This window comes from Taudactylus pleione, unplaced genomic scaffold (genome assembly GCF_031769625.1).
Source record: "Taudactylus pleione unplaced genomic scaffold, aTauple2 ptg000731l, whole genome shotgun sequence".
In the NCBI taxonomy this organism is placed as follows: domain Eukaryota; kingdom Metazoa; phylum Chordata; class Amphibia; order Anura; family Myobatrachidae; genus Taudactylus; species Taudactylus pleione.
This window is the reverse complement of record NW_028285133.1, coordinates 2,443,935-2,458,003: the sequence shown is the minus strand read 5'-3', so window position 1 is coordinate 2,458,003 and position 14,069 is coordinate 2,443,935. Positions and strand designations below refer to the sequence as shown.

The 14,069-nt window shown below is 42.9% G+C and overlaps 2 protein-coding genes across 6 annotated transcripts in view; one reads left to right on the top strand and one right to left on the bottom strand.

Moving 5' to 3' along the window:
- Window positions 1–4,805, top strand: part of MARVELD3 (MARVEL domain containing 3) — a 31,838-nt gene extending 27,033 nt beyond the window's left edge. For 3 of the 5 annotated variants that reach the window (XM_088457011.1, XM_088457008.1, XM_088457009.1), the window contains exon 4: window positions 929–1,696. In XM_088457011.1, coding sequence (XP_088313137.1) covers window positions 929–1,539 — 611 coding nt within the window. In that variant the 3' untranslated portion in view covers window positions 1,540–1,696. Of the gene's footprint in view, window positions 1–928; window positions 1,698–2,846 lie in introns of those variants that run through there. The other 2 variants (XM_088457013.1, XM_088457012.1) reach the window with 2 other exon arrangements.
- The window catches only part of PHLPP2 (PH domain and leucine rich repeat protein phosphatase 2), a 37,424-nt gene continuing 27,825 nt past the window's right edge, over window positions 4,471–14,069 (bottom strand). Inside the window, exons 18-19 of the mRNA XM_088457007.1 lie at window positions 13,715–13,946; window positions 4,471–12,319 (exon numbers count right to left, since the gene is read on the bottom strand). Of these exons, the coding sequence (XP_088313133.1) occupies window positions 11,222–12,319; window positions 13,715–13,946 (1,330 nt within the window). The 3' untranslated portion in view covers window positions 4,471–11,221. The remainder of the gene's footprint in view (window positions 12,320–13,714; window positions 13,947–14,069) is intronic.

Here is a 14,069-nt window from a genome sequence, read left to right as displayed (position 1 = left end):
ACCGAGGAGGCATATTGCCCTGTAATAATATTATGAAATAAACACTGTGCTGGTGTTACATAGCTATAACCAGTACTCACTTAAAGATAAAAGATTTATAGTAGCTCTAAGCTAAGGGTGTTGTGACGATTGTTCCAGTGGTAGTCCCAAAGTAGCACAGCTGATACGTTCAGTGTGGAATAACCCTCAACTGCATCAGATGAAATTGTTTGTTAATCCATGAAACGCGTCAGTTACACTATTTTGTGACAACCACTGGGGAAATCTTTAAAACATCCTCAGTGGAAGTAGTTTCCATAATCTTGACAAGTCTTCAGACAAATTTTCCAGTAATATATGAAATTATTTTACTGATTTTATCCTGCTTCCAGAACGAATTATAAGAATTATAAATTATTCCCAAAAAAGGATGTCAGTACTGCGTACAGTTGAGTATCCTCAGGAAAAAAAAGCATTAGCTATACCAGGGAGCACTTCCAGGTTTGAATCCTGTATCACCAGATGTATATGTATATGTGTATTTAGAACAGCGTATTTGCTGAGGCTACCAACTTCATCACAAAGAACGTCCACCTGTAACATGTGCTTTACACAGAGCCCTGCCCCCTTTTGTCTTAAGGCCATCAAAATTTACGTCATCTGAACAGTGTTAATTAATGATGACGGATCTGCTATAGATTTGTAGAAAACTAATCTACAGATTGCACAAATTAATAAAATAAACAAGTGGATAATAATTATATAAAAGTCTTAAGGTACAAAAAAAAGAAAACAGACAGAACAAAGCCAAATAAAACCGTTGCAGGAGGGCATACACAGTCTAAGAAGTTAATGGTGTCTGACTGTAGAAATGACATTCAGCTATTTACTTAAAGCTTTTATATTCACTGTGATCTAAACTGCTCTTGTCCACTCTCAATCTTTGCAGCTTGCTGTCAGCTTGTGGAAGTTCTACTCAACATGCTGATCCTGATATGCTGCTCCGTGTCCTACAACTCCACGGGGGGGTACACGGGGATAGCTAGTCTGGGAGGCATTTACTATTACCAGTTTGGTGGGGCCTACAGTGGCTTTAGTGGTGCAGACGGAGAGAAGGCCCAGGTACTAGACGTCCAGTTCTACCAGCTGAAGCTCCCCACAGTCACGGCCTCCATGGCCTTTGGGGGTGCCCTCATGGCTTTCAGTTGCCTGATGGTCCTCCTTGGAGTGCTCCGCATTCCGTGGCGGTTGCCTGTATGGCTCCTGGTGGAGTGTGTGTTAGACTTTGGGATTGCTGTGGGCTACATGCCAGCTCTATACTTCTACTTTCATCATCTGCAGGCAGCTTATAGTTCTCAAGTGTGTAAAGTCCGGGAGGCTCTGTATAGCAGCAAAGGTTACCAGGGCTTCACCTGTGCCCTGCATGGCGCGGACATTGCCGCCGCTCTATTCGCATGCATGGCGATAATAGCGTTCTTCATGAGCGCAGTGCTTGCCATTAAGGGATTCCGGACTGTCCGACGCATGAAAAAGAAGCCAGTTACCACACTGGAGTTCTAGTGGTTTTTATTTTATTTGTTATACATATGCCTTTTATATCCTGTGGCCTACATACTGTAGATACATGTAAAGTGTCACGCTATACATTGCTGAGCTGCTTTTAAGTATTTGTAAAAATAAAATAAAAATAATAAAGTTGTTAAAAAAAAATAAAGAACAATAATTGATCGTTTTCATTTACTTCAAGAGCACCACACCAGTCACAGGAATTCAGGAGTGGCGGAAAAGACAACTTCCTGTGTTATTATTAGTGCCCCCTTCCCTCACGTACGACAGCGCTGCGGTCTGTAAAGACTGAGGATTCTTTTTAGAAAAGAAAATATGTAAGAACTTTGTCTTAGTTGCTGCTACAGCTCTGCTGAGCATATTCCTCTCTGCTCTACAAGCCAGCCTGCTCTCTCTTTCATATGACTGCTTGCCCCTAAGATTATTAAGTACCTTTATATAGCACACACATATTCTGCAACACTGTACAGAGAATAGTTTAGTCATTCACATCAGTCCCTGTCCCAGTGGAGCTTGCAGTCTATCACATTGACACACACATCTTGGACTTGAACTCACAGCTATGAGGCAGTAATGCTGACCCCTATGCCGCCCTGTTAGTCTTTAAAAGGCCAACACAACAGGGAGGTGCTATATATATATATATATATATATATATATACACACACACACACACATAAAGTGAAGTAATTGTAAACCTCACTGATAGGCCATTTTGGTACCTTCATAATGAATATCATAATGAATATCTAGATTTGCCAGGTGTGTGTGTGTAATGCATGGAAAGTGTACCTTGGTCTAGCAGCAGACCATGACCATACGCTCAGTAATTGCCGAGACCGTCAGTTGAGTTCAAAGTTTAAATAAAACCGTATTGGTGAATTGTTGGGTTTAGTGAAGTTCTGATCTACCGTAGAGATGTGTGTAGAAGTTTAAGGTTAGGGCAGAGGTTCCCAAAACTCTGTCCTCAAGGCACCCTAACAGTCTAGGTTTTAAGAATATCCATGCTTGACCACAGGTGAATTAGTACCTCAGTCAATTTGATTGAACCACCTGTGCTCAAGCATGGATATCTCTAACACCTGAACTGTTGGGGAGCCTTGAGGTCCGCGTTTGGGAACCTCTGGGTTAGGGGAAGACTGTGCAGAGCATCCAGCATTTTCCTTTCTCTACAAAATACCTACTGATTATTTTTATGCTAGTGTCCTGCAAGATGTTTGTATACAGGCCAGATCATGGGGCATCTTGTTGAAGGACATGGAAAGTGGGTTCTTAGCCTTCTCTCTCTCTCTCCCTCCCAGGTATTCTGCAGATGTTGGAGGTGATCCTCAACGCTCTGGTTCTGATTTGTATAATCTCCTCTTACTTTGTCCTTTCTGGGTTCAGCGCTGGCATGGCAAGCGGTGGCTTTGGAGGCGGTTATTACCCATTTGAGGGGCAGGAGCTGCAGCAAGTGCGTCAGTTGGACCAGGAATTCACACTGCTGCGGTCTCCCTTGATCTATGGGGGTCTGACCGTATCATTGCTGATGGGGACCACGACGGTTGCCATGCTGGCGGCCGGCGCTAAGCACCTGCTGAGTCTCTCGGACAGGTGGCTCCTCTTTGAGGCTGCTTTCAGCTCGGTGGCTTCCGTGGGTTATGGAGTCGCTGTGGGGGTGTTTCTACACTTCGCCCTCCAAATTAATTCCACAGATGTGTGCAAGAAGCGGGAAAGGCTGTACGCCAGGAATGGCCTGACCTGGATGAACTGTGACCTAGCGGGGACAGACGGAGGTGCGGCAACCTTTGCCATCTTACTGATTATATTATATGCGGCCAGTGTTGTGCTAGCTGTGCGTGCATACAGAGAAAGGAGAGCTCTACTGCAGTGACCTGTAATAACGTACTCATATAATATCAGCTGCCCATTCTATACTGGATGCAAAAAAAAAAAAAAAGCTTTTTGCATTAATACTAATTGTAGCTCATTTAATATGTATAGCCATTTATAAATGGCAACGCAAGACATTATTTTAATAGTATGCAGTAGGCCCGTTATGTTTTTAACCCTTTTCTTAATTGCCATAACTGCATATTATGGAGCAATCTGCTCAGGACCATGTTTACATTCTACAAATGATCCATGCAGAAGTATTGTATTGCCATTGAGGTATATGATATAGAATAGCACTGTTTTAGGAAGTCTATATACTAAGCCTGGGAGAGATATAAAGTACCAATCAATCAGCTCCTGTCATTTTTCAAAATGAGTGATAAAACTTGCCGTGTATGATAAATGGCGCACCAGCCAATCGGCTCCTGTCATCTATTTGAAAAATGACAGTTGGGAGCCGATTGGCTGGATCACCATTCATCATACGCAGCGTTTTGAGTGATAAATAAGTCTGTAAAATGATAGGAGCTGATTGGTTGGTACTTTATCTCCATTCCACTTTGTGATCTAGGGGTCTATGGACTAAGCCTTGTAGAGAGACATACAAGCCCTAGAGGCACAGATTTATGAGAGAGAATCCATATAGTCCTTGTTTTTCAGAATACAGCCCTGGTCTCACATTTATTACACCTGCCGCCTATACACAGTGTAGGCAGGCAGTTTGTGAGCTGAGATCATGGTAGTGAGAATGCAGCATTATATCCATGGAGAGCAGAGCGGTAAATGAGGGCACTAGGCCCTAGTAAACAGGTTGGCTGCTCCCTCGCCCTTATCGGATAAACACACATAAGGCAGGAATATATTCTTCAAAAAGTATATTTTTAACACTCTTCATCGAATACTTAATGTGCCTTCTTTTTCACATAACATTTCGGTCAAACCTAGAAACATTTCAAGCCTTGCTGTTTATATATGAGGCGGGATGAGTACCCACTGATTTTACAGCATGGCCAAGTATTTAGGAGCGATAGTAAGACACAGAAAACAATATAAATCAGGTTCAGTTTTAATTTCAGAGATTCTCACAGAAGAGTAACCACCATAGGTTGGATATGATATATTAATGACATTTAGGTGAAAGCAGTTGGGCTAAAAAAAAAAAAGCCTAAACTAAACCAAAATTGTACATATATATTTATACTGTACATGTTTATTGCTTTTGCTAAAATAAAGTGTTCAAATATTGGCTTTAGAGGCATCTCACTGCTTTGGCTTTCCCTAAGGGACAGTGTCACAGTAGTCATGTGTGGATTCATCTGCAAGGTACAAACACCCCCCACAATGACAATGGGAGATTTATCACATCTGTAGAGGTGACCATAGAAACCAATGAAATGCTAGCTATCATTTATCTGGTACAGTCTACAAAATGATAGCTACAATCTGATTGGGGGTTATGGACAACTCCTCCACTTGTCTTTAGAAGGTCCGATAAAGCTCCCCAATACACTTATTTTGTTGCTGATTATAATTCAACATATGCCCCCCGATCCCTTCCAATTGACTGACAGCACAAAATGTGCATTTGAACAGACCTCTGGCCCTGATTCAGAGCCGGACGCTCTGACCGAGCGCTCGCTCTGAATCAGGGAGTCTTTTTTTTTTAAGGAGCGGCTTCCTGGCCGCTCGCATGGCTGAGACCATTGCGACCATCGGGCTTGCGACGAGACCCTTGTGGTAGGGTCTCGTGGCTGCAAGCCCGAGAGAGCTTTCGGCTCAAACACAAGTGATGTCAGTGGGGCCCGCCCCCAAACGGTAGGCTTTCCCATGGGAACGCCTCCGTCTGGGCAGCCACCCCCCGACCCGCCCACCAAAGGGGGCATGCTGTCACTCAACTACGGCACGCCCCCTTTGGTGCGAGACCCGGAGCGACGGATTGCCCGTCGCTATCCGGGTCTCGCGCATGTGCACGACGGAGCTGGCTCCGTCGTGCCCATGCGCTCTAGGCCACCATCAACACGGTTGTGAGCGCTCAGCGCTTGCGACCGGGTCTGAATCAGGCCCTCTGTGTGTTGCTGAAGCCATGATTTAGTGCGACATGTATAATTGTTTTATATTTATCCAGTTTTAAAATAATATGCCATTTGTTTAGATGCAACTGCATTTAATAACACTGCAACATGCAGAACATGGCATCCAAATGGCCCGTACACACGGTACGATAACATGTCAGATTTCAACGATAACAATCCTATCATTAAAATCTGACAGTTTATGGGCCCTGCTAATGACCATACGATGGACAATGCGCGTCCACGTATGGTAGTTGACGACGAACTACCGTAGTCTGTGCAAGCAGGCAAACCTGGTCAATATAGACCAGGTTAGCCTGTTTACTATAGGGACCCGCGATCGTTGTTTGCGGATCGTTCTAGTAGTGTGGGGGTCTGCTGCATGCTCGATCCAGCACATGCAGAACGATCAGACAATGATCATTGCTATCGTACCGTGTGTACGCAGCATAAGAGGTTGTCTTCTCATACCTTGCTGTATTACCTCTACAACAGCCATCTAGCCAACTGCCAGATATTTTTAAAATCAGATGAAGACTGACCTCGTGTTTAGAGAAGGGAATGGAAGGATTATTCTTTTAGGGTGTACAAAGCATTTGTAACAAACAGCAAATATACTCCAGGAGCACCTCACTTTCTTTCTCATTCGGTTTGCATGGGATTCTGATTAAAATGAAAATAAGGACTGTATTATTGCCCACGCTCCTGGGAAGGACAACATGAACCACCTCTGGGTGTAGCCTCCATAAGGGTAAGGGGGATAGGGTAAGTAAATTAGGGAAGGTGGACTTCTGAGGAAGAGGTATGGCTGACCATCTTGGAGAAGACTGGTATTAGAAGCGGATGCCCATATTTGGTGGGTTTCTAGGACCATATTGGAGGAGGTGGTAATTATTGGGGGATAGCTGGTTATATAGCGGAGGGTCATTTTAGAAGAGAAGATAAAAGGAAAATGAGCATAAGATGTGTTAATAAGGTATAGAGCAGGGGTATCCAACATGCAACCCTCTAGCTGCTGTGGAACTACATATCCCAGCATGCCCTAGTAGCAAACCTGGGGCAGGGCATGCTGGGATGTGTAATTCCATAGCAGCTGGAGGTCCGCATGTTGAATATCCCTGGTATACAGTATATTTGTAATGTACCATGTAAACCAATTACGCAGGACATAAGATTACAAAGCCACCTTTGTCTGTGTATTGGCAGAAATATGATTACTATAAAGTCCGTGTATTTTGATGTTGAAGTGTTTTACAAAGGGAGGTTTCTGAAAGTTGTTTGTCGGTCATGCTGGGTACACACTGATAGATAGATAGATATATTGGCCAATTGATCGGGCAATATATCTATCTGGTGCCCGTCGGCCAGTGTGTACCAGCGATATTTCTGAACGACGTCGTTTACAGACATCGCGTCGGCTGTGCAGCACAGCCGATGGACAGAGAAGTCTGCAGATATATCTGTCTATTGACAATTGTGTACGGGCCCATACACATACAACCACGGGGAGGGGGTCGCGGCGAGACCCACGGCTGTCTGGAAGATGATAGTCATTCAGTGTATATGAACGACCATCATCTACAAATATATCTGCAGATCACTCGATCTGCAGATATATCTTTGCAGTGTGTACCCACCGTAAGCCTCTGATCCAACCTCTAGCCATAGTGGAGATTTAGGGAGCACATAATACAGTCCACAAACACTGATAGAAAGGCCTCTACTCTCACCTACATTTTTATATGGAAAACCCCTGGAGCACAAGAAGCAGAATGACCGGGTCAAGAAGCCCCCCCATTGGTGCCTCTGAATCATTGTCATAGTCCAACAGCTTGTGTGTTGCCGGATCCAAAACACAAGAGGCCGTCAAGAACCAATGGCGGATTATCCTGCCATCTCCAGCAGGTTGGATTTAGAGGTGCTAGTGGTGTGACTATCTGAAATATCGCCTGGGGTAAGGCCACAGGACCAATACTATTTTGCGACTTGGGGAAAGGGTATTTTTACTTTAGAATTTGGGGTGGGTACAGAGTTCCCTATACTGAAGTGGGTTACACAGAGTCCCAAAAACCTCTGCTATCAAATTTCATACTGCTTTTATTAAAACATCCCAAGCCACTGTCCTCCCACACTTGTTATATGAGATTTCCCATAGTACAAGCAACAAGCTTTGATCCACATGTACATCCTTCACCTCTCTACAGAGCTTGCAGAACAAAGGGCTGAAAACTGATATTGTGTGACAATCTCCATGCTCTCTGGGAATGTGAGACTTTTAGGAAGTTTGGTGTAACAATAGCAACTGTACTTATTACTATTTTCGGAAAAAACCTGCTCAGCAACGTGTAAAGAGAACACAGTAGAATCTAGTACATACAAAATAAACTAATCACGTCAAGTAATGAAAAAGGTGGTGGTGGGGCGACAGTTTGGTAAAGTCTAGAGGGTCATTCGTCAAATGAATAGCCTAAAGTTACCAAAATAGATCAGATTAAGTGTTTTTATTTTTTCATCTTTTTAATACAGGTCAAAACCTATATACACCAATGCCAATATAGGTCTTTGCATAGACATCTTTCAGCAGACGGTTTCACAAATGAAAGAAAATAAGTAGCCAGATATTATTGCTGTCTGATGAACCCGGGGGCCAAAACTTTAAGTCTATTTTGGCTGTTTCCCCCATACCAGAACTGTACGAACCCAGGGCTACGTTACCAGAACACAGAAGTGTAAGGATTGTCCACCTACAGTACATAAACCAATATATTTACATGCCAAGGCTTTAGCACACTATATGGGTCCACAAGCAGTACTTATAGAACAATTTGTGGATGCAGCCATTGTTTTAGCCGAACCAATGTTCACGAAAGGGCAGGGTATCAATTCGCTAAGTACTAATGTATTCAACGAGGCACAAGAGACAATGTGCCTCATCCCCTAATGTATCTAGTGAATGGATAGGCTGGTTTTTAGTGCCTCGTGCCACTAGTTCCTTATAAATTGACAAGCAACATATTCAAGAATATTAGGGTCACATTCATTAAAAAAAAAAAAACAATCTTGCACAGAAAAGCTGTACAACACTAGAGCAGGAAATGAATAGACAATGTTTATAAAAAGCGCACAGGCCCTTTACTAAATGTCCCAAACAGAGCACTTTATGCTTGCTATGTGCCAGCTCTGACCTGGCATAAGACAAATGTCCTTTACCCGGTTTCCCCAGTTCAGCTATGCCCCTGCTCTCCATGCATGGTACTTTACTAAAGATACCTTTAGAATTACCCCAAATTGTTTCTCCCCCAGAAATGGCTGCCTCCACCAAGTAATCTATAGTCATGTTGAGACTCGCTTGCCATCTTTCCCAAATTGTCTGAATCAACAAAATAATAATTAAGCAGCTATGGCCTTTACTGGTCCACCAGGGCTGTAAAACAAACGCATATGTAGTTTACAGATGGATAATTTATGTTCTGTATGGATTACTGAAGAGCGAAATCACTTCAAACATACTTTTCTATTGCAACTCCACTTTCCTGGCGGCTGAACATCAAAAGTACCCATGACACTACTCCATCTCCTATATCGAAGACATTGTTTTGTGGATCATGGTGAAATGGCATGGCGTTCCTTTTAACCTTGAATGCCAGCAACGGGCTGAAGATACAAGTAGCAATACCTGTGTAGCCAAAACCGCGGCTTTCGCAAATACAGATGAGGATAGCTGGCCCCTGACAAGTTAGCACTGAGCTCACCAGGTCTCGGGGGAAATGTAGTTTAACCAACTGGGGTCTATGGTACAACCTGTTAGTTTCTGCATGTCGTGTATTCTACACAGATCACCCACAAACAAATGCCTATTTGTGAAGCTGGAATATATATATACAACAACCAGTAAAGAGCTGCAGCGTCATACAGCAGAACGTATAAAGCATTTAGTGCAACTAGGAGAAATTCATAGCAATATCATTTGTGGACCAGGCTCCTGCCTCACCCACTGGAAAAAGTAAACAGTTTTCTCTTCCTGGACCAATCTGAGCTTCCTTCATGGTACCAAGTAAAGAGAGCAAAGTTCAAAGTGCATAATAAAACAAATTGGCTCATGCCCACTGGTCATAAAACTGGGTCACTTCTCTGGAGACATTTATCAGGATCTGTGTCCACAGTCCATTAGAGCCTTGTCTGTCACAAATACAACACAAGTCTTCGATCATATTTCTCAGAGAAAGCTGCGTTAACTGGGCCATCCTTCCCCCACTCCCACCCAACAACTTAACTTTAGCACAACTGTTTAGGTATACAACGGATGTTCACAGATTTCAATCCATCAATTTAAAGAAAATAAAATATACATATTATTTATATCCTAGAGATGAAGGCCTATGTACAGAAAGGTGACTCCTTGTCTATTTCCTGGTAAGTTACAGCTGAACTACTCAGAAACCACTTTACATAACACCGTAAATGAAAATAAATGTAAGAAGGCTTTAATTAACAAGCGAATTGACTTTGGCCATGAACGAGTGTGGTTTTCGGCTTGCAGCGCCAAAAGTTAGTGGCAGTAGGTCCCAGCTATAAGTACGTACCAGGGACCCTGCTGAATACGATGAATGGTGGGAGTTTCGGAACTGTGACCTCCACCAAAAAATTTTATTACAGGAAAAGCAGAGTATTTAGTAAAGTGGAAAATCGGTTTAATGTCTCACAAATATCCTTAATTCAAAACTAATGAATGACTTTTACCTCAACGGGCACCTACCACCATGACTTAACCTTTTCTAAATGATTAGATTATAATGGGCGAATTATAAATATGCCACTTGGTTTGCCATTTACATGGTGACTTTTAATTCCATGCATCACCTCCTGGGTGTACAGAGATGTCAAGTGCCAGTGCTTAAACCAGATCCCACATATAGACCGATTGTTTGTTTCCCTTATTGCATCAGGATATGGGTATTCAGTTATAGAGGCGGAAACATTAAAACACTGAGAATGGATAGGAAGAAATAAGGGACGCCCTAATGGCAAATAAGCAAGTCCATTTCTGGAGCATGCACGCCTGGGTCTTGCATTACAATAAACCATGCATGTGTTTGTTCCAAAGATCCATAATTCCTTTAATAAATGCTATAGTGGTGGTAAAACAAAAAAAAAAAAAGCAAGATGGCCCATTCCACTGTCATTTCTGGAAAGGATACAAAATGAATTAGATCCTGATAAAATTGTAGCTGACACATTCACAGAGTATCTTACTTTCAGAATCAGTAAAGACAGGCCTAGCATATTAAAGCACTATGTTCATATGCTACTACCAAGGGACCAAGATATGGAGAAGTGGGTCATACCTTCAGTAGGATCAATTGTTAAAAAAATATAAATATTTGGATTAAAATTCACATTTGTTCATTGGCTCAACAACCAGGAATTAAAAATGCATTAAATAAAAAAAAATAAAAAAAAAAGGAACAAAATAAACATTTGGCTTTAAAAAGGAAAGTATTTAAGAGGTATGCTGTGACTAGTGAACTCATGTGTCACTTGTCACAAGTAAAAAAAAAAAAAAAAAAAGGAGGGATTGTTATCATCGGCTCAGAAGGAGGAGGAAAAACAAAACAACTCTTTTCTAATGTTCAACATAAAGAAATGTAACCAGCTGGCAAGCGTCTGGTTACAAAATGTGCAATTTCAGGAGCTTGAGGAGACATGATCCCTGGGTTTTAGGATCCAGGTCACAAAGCAGTGTCAAACTCTTCGGGAGCATCAGATTTATCTTCAGATCCAGATTCTAGGTCATTCAACTGCGCTCGAACCTCGTCCTCCAAATCTGGCGGAACTACAAAACGATCCTCCAGATCCATCTGGGAAGGGGCAGAGAAATAGCCTGTTTTCTTCTTAGGGGCCTCGGAGGCCACCTCAATTAGGTTAAGAATTTCTTCCAGTGGCACAACAGAACCATTGGAGTGTTTCTTCTTATACAAACATGGCCCGGTAGATGAAGAAGGCAGGTCGTCCTTCTCTTGGCTTGCTGTGGGATTGTTTTGTACCACCTGCATTGAAATTCCACTAAAATCTTCCTCCAGACCCTGAAAAGTGCTAAATGCAAGTGGTTCTGGGGAGTGCTCCCTGCTGCAGTGTATGTCTACCTCCACTTCTACCCTGCTGCCAGTATTGAGGCCTTCAGCCTGAAGCTCATCATCGCTATCCAGGCCATTTTCTGACTGGTTGCTGGAGAAAGTGGCACAAGATGGCTGCCTTTGAAATGTGCTGGCTGAGGGAACAGGATGTAGGCTGCATCTCCGCTCAGGCCTGAGGATGAGGCCACCTTCTAACCCAGCCAAAGCGTGTTCATCGGAGGCAGTGGAGCCGACTTCACTGCTCACCTCAGACACGGACATCTCGCTGCTGAACTCTGAGGCAATGCCGCTGCTGGAAGACGGAGTGACCGAGCCGGGAGATTCTTTTGTTGCAGCTGCGGAGGTTAATCCGGATGGACTAGGCAATGTCAGCGTATGCATTTCACAAGTACAAGTGTCCTCCCCAATACTGAGACACACCACCAGGGCGGCTATATTATCCTGGCAGCCATAGCTTTGTGCCAAAGTGCAGAGTTTCTTAGCAGCCGCCAGTGGATCAGGCAAGTGACGAATGGTCTGCACAGCTTCGTCCGCCGGCACATACTCCCACAATCCTTTGTTCCCCAGGATTATCAGCTCATCCTGCACAGTCAGTGGTATTGTAGTGATATGAGGCTCTGGAAGCACCGAGGGGTGGAGATATGAGGAGCCCAGCATACGTGTACAACAGGTTACACCATTAACCTTGTTATCCTGCAACAGAAGAATCACAACAACATTACCTAGAAGGCTGCAAGCGCCAATCGCTCAGAACAGTACACATTAAACTACGAGTAGATTTAATAGTGATTTTCTGGAGCGGTTATTATGCCAATAGTCAGGGAAAATGACTTTTTACATTAGAGAGAGAGATAGAGGGGTGATATACTAAATCACAAGATCCATATGGGACTGAATGAAACGCGTTGGTTGAGTGGAGATTATGTGTTCCTGTGGCCGAAGCCTTATGGCTGTATTAATGCTATAAGAAAAAGGTTTGACGTGCCGTCTTATCAAAACATCATTGCAACAAAAGACCTACTATACTGTATGCGGAGATTATATATATATATATATATATATATATATATATATATATATATATATATATATATATATAGGCAATTACCTCATCGTTTGTCTATATGTTTTACTGCCACTTAATCATGGATTTTACCATTTAAAACTTAGAACATTATGGCAGCAGTATTTTTTATTTTTTGTTTCCCTGAGGCTGTTTGGATCAAGTTTGTCTCAGCGTTCAGAAGAGGGTGTAACCTGCTATTCTCCATTATACGCATAGTTTCTTGGAATCGGTTGTTTTAAAGAAGAAAGAGAGAGGAAAGAAAGATATATATGCAGACATTTTAAAGGACCAGTGAGGCAGTATTCTACATTTCTTTCTGTTTTTCACATTGCATTTATTTGTGGAACTGTGAATTACACCTGTAATATCATCAGGGGCAATGAATTTTATTATGTATGTCATTTTTATTTTTTTTCTAATCAAATCACGCTTCACATCCACTAAGGGCGCGACTCTCAGTCAAGCGTAAAGCGGTCGCAATTTCATCTTTTGAGGGATCTGAAATACACGCGAACACCCACCTGCATTCTCAGTCGCCCGATTCAGTGCAACCACAATGCCCCCAGCCCTCCACTTGTGTCTCATCACTATTATCTGCAATTGCACCACCCCCTCTCTTGTTGCAGGGGCTCCCACTCTCCATGCGCTCAGCTCAGAATAGCCAGCGAGACGCCTCTCCTACCTGCGGAACCCAGTCAAGCCCATTTCAGCCATAAGTGAGAAGTGACAGATGCCTACATCTGTGAATCCCTCACAAATGCTTTGAGCTGCGTATGCAGGCCACAACGTGTGTGCAGTTTGCTAGAAATCGCAAGGTCTGACTGCATTAGAAATTAGACTTGTAGCAAACATGTCTATATATCATATCCTGGCAACTTCGGGAAACTCACTGGAGACGGAGGTAGCTTGGGACAATTGTGTTACAGTGAACCAAACGTTATCTGTAATGAGTAGAATTGTAACACATTTGTAAAATGGAAGAAACAGAAGTTTAAAAGACCAATAAAAGAATGGCCACTTACTTCAGTGATAATTGCCTTTTGTTCCTTGATCCTTAAAAGGTCTTCAGGGCAGTGATCCAAGGTGAACACTCGGGATAGAGCCAGAGGCTGCCCATTCCGGCATAAAACAGCCTGACAAGTACCCACGTTGGCCACAGTTAAAGAGAAGCTGTTGTTGTGGTCGGATACACTATGTCCAATAGAGCACAAAAGGGCAGAAGAACCCAGTTTTTGACCTGCCGTGCCAAGCTTCCTAATGGAAAAAGCAACAATAATCATCTGACGGAGCTGAATATTCCAATGATCATAGTTATAAACTGCCACCATTGGCAGCGTGCAGCGGCTCAGATTGTTTCACCCTTTCAGAGTGCAAAGT